The sequence below is a fragment of the Phaseolus vulgaris genome, unplaced genomic scaffold (genome assembly GCF_000499845.2).
Source record: "Phaseolus vulgaris cultivar G19833 unplaced genomic scaffold, P. vulgaris v2.0 scaffold_235, whole genome shotgun sequence".
Classification (NCBI taxonomy): domain Eukaryota; kingdom Viridiplantae; phylum Streptophyta; class Magnoliopsida; order Fabales; family Fabaceae; genus Phaseolus; species Phaseolus vulgaris.
In genome coordinates, this window is record NW_027174180.1 from 23,405 (window position 1) to 29,944 (window position 6,540).

The 6,540-nt window shown below is 32.9% G+C and overlaps 1 protein-coding gene across 1 annotated transcript; it reads right to left on the reverse strand.

Annotated features, from left to right (window-relative positions):
* Positions 1–4,894: 4,894 nt before the first annotated feature.
* Positions 4,895–6,537, reverse strand: LOC137817589 (LRR receptor-like serine/threonine-protein kinase ERECTA; the record flags this gene model as incomplete). The annotated part of the gene is made up of 2 exons (XM_068620873.1): positions 4,895–5,749; positions 6,214–6,537. Coding segments are annotated over 2 exons (696 nt in total), but the record flags the coding sequence as incomplete, so codon positions are not given.
* Positions 6,538–6,540: the final 3 nt, after the last annotated feature.

Here is a 6,540-nt window from a genome sequence, read left to right on the forward strand (position 1 = left end):
TAAAATATAATATACTAAAATATATAAAAACATCGAAATTATAAGTACATTTAACCGTATTTAAAATATGTAATTTTAAAATAACGACTTATTTAAAAAGTGAATAGGACTTAATTATTAAAAGATATAGCATTGCTTGTTTTTCAAATATGCAATTACACAAGCTTAAAATTAGTATTTTTGAAATAAATAGCTTTTAAAAAATATTTATTTAAATAACACTTAAAATATATATTTATTTATATTTTTAAAATAGACAAATTAGATAAACATATAAAATAATAATATTCTCATTGTATACAATAAACTTATGAATTTGAGAGTTTATCTTTTCTAATTTGGTTTTTTATAAATTAAAGTAAATTCATGAAGTTTTATATAAATGACTACATTTTTTTTCATTTTACAGGAGAAAATAAATAGTTAAAGATTTTCACCAATTAATATATATATATATATATATATATATATTATAAGATGTAATCCTTATTTTATAACCATATTTTATGAGGTTGAGTAAAGAATAAATTGATTTACTAAAATATTATTAAAGTTATTTAGAGTTTATCATACTCAAGTTTTTTTAACTATATTTTTTATCACCTATAAATATATTTTTTTATCGGCAAATAATGAAATTAAATTAAGAGGGATATAAAAGGGGTATCCCAACCCTTTTACATAAACCAAACCACATTAGGAATCTCCAAGAATAAAGAAATGAACAAACACCCCAGAAGCAATAGATAGATAATGTTTGCTGCATAAGTTAGACATCTTATTCCAACTAGCACCGTGCTCGTATTGGAATGTTATAAGCATTGCAAACTGCAACTACAAACCATCAAAAAACACCAAAATATTGGTTATCTCCACCGCCTCATTGACATTCCTTCTACCCAGCTTGCAATGGCACAATTGTAGCACTTGTCACAAAATCAATCACTTCAATGCAGCATCTTCCATTTGCTCCTTTTAAGCTCACTTTTATCAGAAACCAACTTCCTACTTGTCAGGGTCCATCTCGCACTTAGAATGGTTGGAGTTTACACCTTCGACTTACATCCCCCAACATGTCTAAATCACCACAACCTCTACTGCAAGCATCCACATGTGAGGCCACTAGTTGATCAGCAAACACACTTAGGGATTTCCACAACAACCAAAACACCACATAAAAAACACAGTTTTTGTTTCCTTCATAAAGAACCCTGAACCAGCATACACCCTGCCTCTATTGGTTTGTTATAAGACACATCAAAACAGAATCCTCCATCATGTCCTTAACATTCATTTTGACTCCCTTGCATACAGGCACATATGTCCTTTCCATCTTGCACCGGCTGCAGGCCGTGACAAACCCACCAACACCTCCAACCAACTATAAATCCAGTAAAGGTCGTAGTCTTAAAACTCTTGACATCTGGGAGTCCTAATTATAAATTCTAATGCAAAGCATTGGATTAAGAATCCAATCTACGAAAGAATAAGTAAAGGAATGCACCTTGTGCTTCATCCAAAGCCAAGATTTGAGTTGAGCCTTCTGAAACACCTCCTCTGCATCTACTAGCCCTTTTTTTGAATACAATCAGGTTCCTTTGGTCCCAGATACACCTAATAACAGATGCCCAAACACCTTTCCATACCAGGTTTTGCTTCTTGCTAGCATTGCTCAGATAAAAACTCATAAAGTGCAGATTTAAATCATTATGTTGAACAGAAGAGATACCTATCCATTTGAAGCACAAGGACCAATACCCATTGTGCATATTTACACTCCAAGAATATATGTTGACAAGACTCCTCCTTAAGCTGACATATTGCACATAGCGTAGATTCCATCATCACCCCTCTCCTACTCAAACTCACCTTGTTGAGATTCTATCCAGCAGCACTCTCCAAGCTGTCACGATCACATTTGGGAATGCCTTAGTCTTCCAAAGGAGATCACCTATAAATATATGATCACATGTTTGAGATGTTTATTAATTGGTGTGAGGGGCATCGAAGATTTCATGTCGACTAGGAATAAGGTCAAATTATAATATATATATATATAATATAAGTGTGGTGCAATTATTAGCTTCTAAACTGTTTTATGAGATTAAGTTTAACATAAACTCACTTACTAAGATAAATACTACCATGTTTTGCAAATATTACTCTCTTGGTTTTATTGTTACTTAAATTTATGTTTTGTAAATTTAAATTTATTTATATTCCAATGCTATTAACTAACATCTTTGCAAGAAATTTGTGTTTATGTATAATGAGTTTGAAATTAGCATGATTAGAAAACTTAAATTCCTCCTGGATTTATAGATAAACCAAATAGATGGTGTCATATACACACAACAAATGAAGTATGCCAATGATCTTTTATAGAATATATATATAGGGTTAAATGACGCTAAGAAGATGAAGACATCAATGCATCCAACCTCAACTCTTAGTATATAAAGTGAATCAAGTAAAGTTGATAACACTATTTACCATTAAATGATTGGTTATATGCTTTGTTTAATCGTGCCTACGCTAAACATCATATTCAATGTGTGTTTATATGCTTGTTTTCAATTTGACCCAACGAAAGTACATCTTACTATGGTTAAATGCTTATTTGAAATGTACTACTGATTATGCTGTATGTTTTAAATTTAAAGGACAATAAACCTATAATTGAAAAGATAATGTGATGTAAAATATTATGGAGATAAAGTAGAAGGAAAAAAAATATAATATTCCCTATACTTTTCTATATTTGAAGTTGGAAGTCGTCATAAGTTTCTAATTTAATCTTTTGTTTAGTGAATAAAATTATTTTGATATTTAAATTCAAATATATTCATTTACTTTGCTAGAGGACAAGCAAGATTCTAAGTTGGGAAGAGTGATAAGTGTCTAATTTCAGTAATTTTTCATATTAAAATATAGACACTTATGAATATTAATTGCTAAAATATATATTAAACAATCCCTAATTTATGAATTTATACCTTTTTACATTTTTTATGATCTTTATTTGAATAATAGCATTTTATTATCAAATTTGGTGTTAATTTTAGGTTTATAGGGAAGAATGATATAAGCTAAAAGGAGAAAGCTGGAAGGCTCAAAATGCACAAAAAGAGAAAAAAAAGTCAAACTTAGCAGCAGAGTATGTCGCTCAAGCGACCTCATTCTTGTAATATTTTGAAAACCAAATAGGTAGAAATTCATTACTCAATTCAAGTTTTTAAATATTACAAGAAGAGCTCTCTAATTATGATGTCAAGTGACCCTTGGAACTCTAAAAAACTCTCCATTCATGGAGTGACATGTGACACCTCTAAAACTCTCCATTAATGGTTTGCCATGTGGCAATCCAAGACTTCAAAAACTCTCAATCCACGAGAGGACATGTGGCACAAGGGAGAAGGGTGGATAAGCATTTGGGTGTCAAGCCTTCATGAAGGAGACAATCACACTTTAGAAAAAAGGAAGGGAAAGGTGCCATGTAGCACCTAGGTGGATGCCAAGTGTGCTCCCTTTTAAGCCTTTTAATCCTATATTTTAGCTCAATACAAGACCCAATATCTTATACAAAATTTAAGACTCAAATTAATTTCTAATTATAGTATACATTTTACAAGACTTTAGAGGAAGAATCTTCTAGAAAAGAGTTTTTTTTATCAATACTTATTCTCTCTCCTAAGCCTGAATATTTAGGTGGCTGAGAGATCCTCCATCAATAATATTTTTAACATCTCTTATAATGCTAGAAGTGTAGGAAGAAATGGAGATTTGGAAAGTAATAACCTACAATAGGGACTTGAGACAATTATTTTCTTAGTATTATTTTATGTGAATGACAAAAATGCCCTTAACAAAGGAGTTACGAATTACAAAAATACATTATGGAACTCTTTTAATGGAATAATTTTGAATTTTTGAACACTTTTTTTAGATTTTAGACTGAGTTTTCCATATTTTCTTTCTTAAACGTATTTTTTACATTTCAAGAATGCTTTTTCAGAATGAGATTTTAATTTTCAAATTTTGTTCCCAAACACAATAATCTATTATGGATTTGATTCTAGAATGTATTTTTTTTTATTCTGAATTTTTATTTCCAGAATGAAAGACATTTTTGGAAATTTAAACTTATATAGGATGCAGGTTCAGAAAAGTTGGGGTGTAGGGAAGAATTTCCCTAGACTTTGATCTCAACTATAGAGCCCACTCCATTTGTAATTTTAAAAAGTACATATCAATTGCGTTTGAGACTGAACATTTGCAGAATTAGTTTTAAAATTATGTAACTTCTGTTTCGAATATTTCTACTTTGGAAAATTAAAATTTAAAAAGAAGTTAATGTTCAGATCATATACAAATTTTTTGGTAAAAACGTTAAAATTATCTAGTAATTGGTTGTCAAGTTACCTGAGATTAAAAACATTAAATTAACTCAACATGTGTACACAAAATAAATTGGTGTCAAGGTGCCTTAAATTTAATCTAATCACCAAAAATAATATTTGCTAAAACTATATCTCAAAAGTAAACATCTGACACTACAAAGGTAACACCTCTGGCAAATAAAATGGAAACAGTTTAACTTTCCTACAGTTTTCAAACTATTAAAAAACTGAAGTTAATTGTGCCTCTAAGATTTGAAATTTTCAGGAAAACCCATTACTGATCCTAAATGAAGACTTGAATATTCCATAGCCTGTTGTTTTTATCCTGCAACCTTTTTACTACCAACAAAAGTTACAGAACCTGCATTCATTTTTCAGCTGCTGAGAATTGTTCAATTGATGACACTGAACGCATTAAACATTTTTGAGTCAACATGGCACGGAAACCGATGGCATTATCTGAGCCCTCCCCAGACCAAGCCAATGACCCAAAATTTCATGAAATAATTTCATAGCACTTTACTGAGCAAATGGCCTCAGGTAATAAAAGAGGTAATGGATGCACTCTGCTGAAAACTGCCAGCATTCAGACAGATAACTGATCCGAGGCCAGCTAAGAATCAGTGCATTATTGATGTTCACACATTATGCAATGCTTCTTCCCCCTACCATTAAGACCTTTGCTACCCCACCCTGTGCACATTGGCCCCAGAACCTTAACTTTTACTTCTGCAACCTTGTGTGCTACCAAACAACAAGTACAAGAATTTGGTTACTACACCTTTCAAACACCTTTCAAATTGTGGTGGTGATACATCCATATCTTTCCTGTTCAAATCAACAACACTAAAGCTAGTACACTAAAACTTTTATAAACATTTTCCTTAACTTGTACCCTTCATCCCATTTTTTTTTCTCTTTTTTGGGTTTTAATATACATGATTAATTGTTGGAATTTATTTTCATCACTCACTCACTCACTCACTGTTCTGAGAGATTACTTCTCCAAACTTGAGGAAGAGCTGTGCATCCGAGGTGCTCATTGAAGGGCAGTTCACCAAGTGTGGAGTCTTGAGGTTTGCATACTCATCCATGTAGCATGGCACTTTGGCAGATGGGTTTGAAGCAGGAGGTAGTGCTGCTGGTTGTTTTGGAGGGGTGTTTGATGGCACAAGGCTCCCAAGTACACGTGTCACTTCATGCATTGTCGGCCTGTCAGCGGGCTGCCTCTTTGTGCATAATAGAGCGAGCTGGTAAACCTTTTTTACAGCTCCAAGGTCCTTGCATGTGGCAGTAATGTCTGGATCAACTGTTTCCATTACAGCATTGGTTGCTGCCTTGGCCAAAATCTACACAAACATGAGCCATTAGTAACAAAAAGGACAAGGTTCAAGTATTACCAAGAAGTTAACAGTGATGTTATAGCAAATAGATTTTTCAATCTTGAATCATAAGCTCAACCAATAGTGAGTCCTAGAGGTGAAATTTAAAGTTCTAAAAAAATATCAAACATTCTACCATGCCCAGCAAAATTATATGGGCAAAATATAATTGCAGTTCCATGGATGTGTATTTGGTGTTGTCCTCCGATCAAAAATTGATTTTTTTTATCTCAGTAATCTGCTTAAAATGTTGTCACTAAATGTTAACATTGATTACGAAGGAGAAACTAATTGGGAAAAAGCACCTAAAACACCTATGAAATTGTATCTAAATTTTATCCAAAATATACCTAAGTCCATGAAAGACCAAGGCTAAGCATAGAAAACTGTGAGGTGCACGGACATGTGTTGAAAATGAGTAGTAAACTCACCAGATGGTGGAGGTTGGATTCATTGTCAACAGCTTTCCTTCCAGTTAGCAACTCGAGTAAAACGATGCCATAACTGTACACATCAGACTTCTCGGTGAGACGGGAAGTTCTAGCATACTCAGGGTCTATGTAGCCAATTGTGCCCATTATGTAAGTAGAAGTAGACTTTGAGGGGCAGAGGCTTTTGGCAATGCCAAAATCAGTAAGATGGGGCTCAAAGTCTGAGTCCAATAAAATGTTTGATGATTTCACATCCCTGTGGATTATTCGAGGACTGCAATCATGGTGCAGATAGGCAAGCCCTTGTGCTGCTCCAAGTGCTACTTT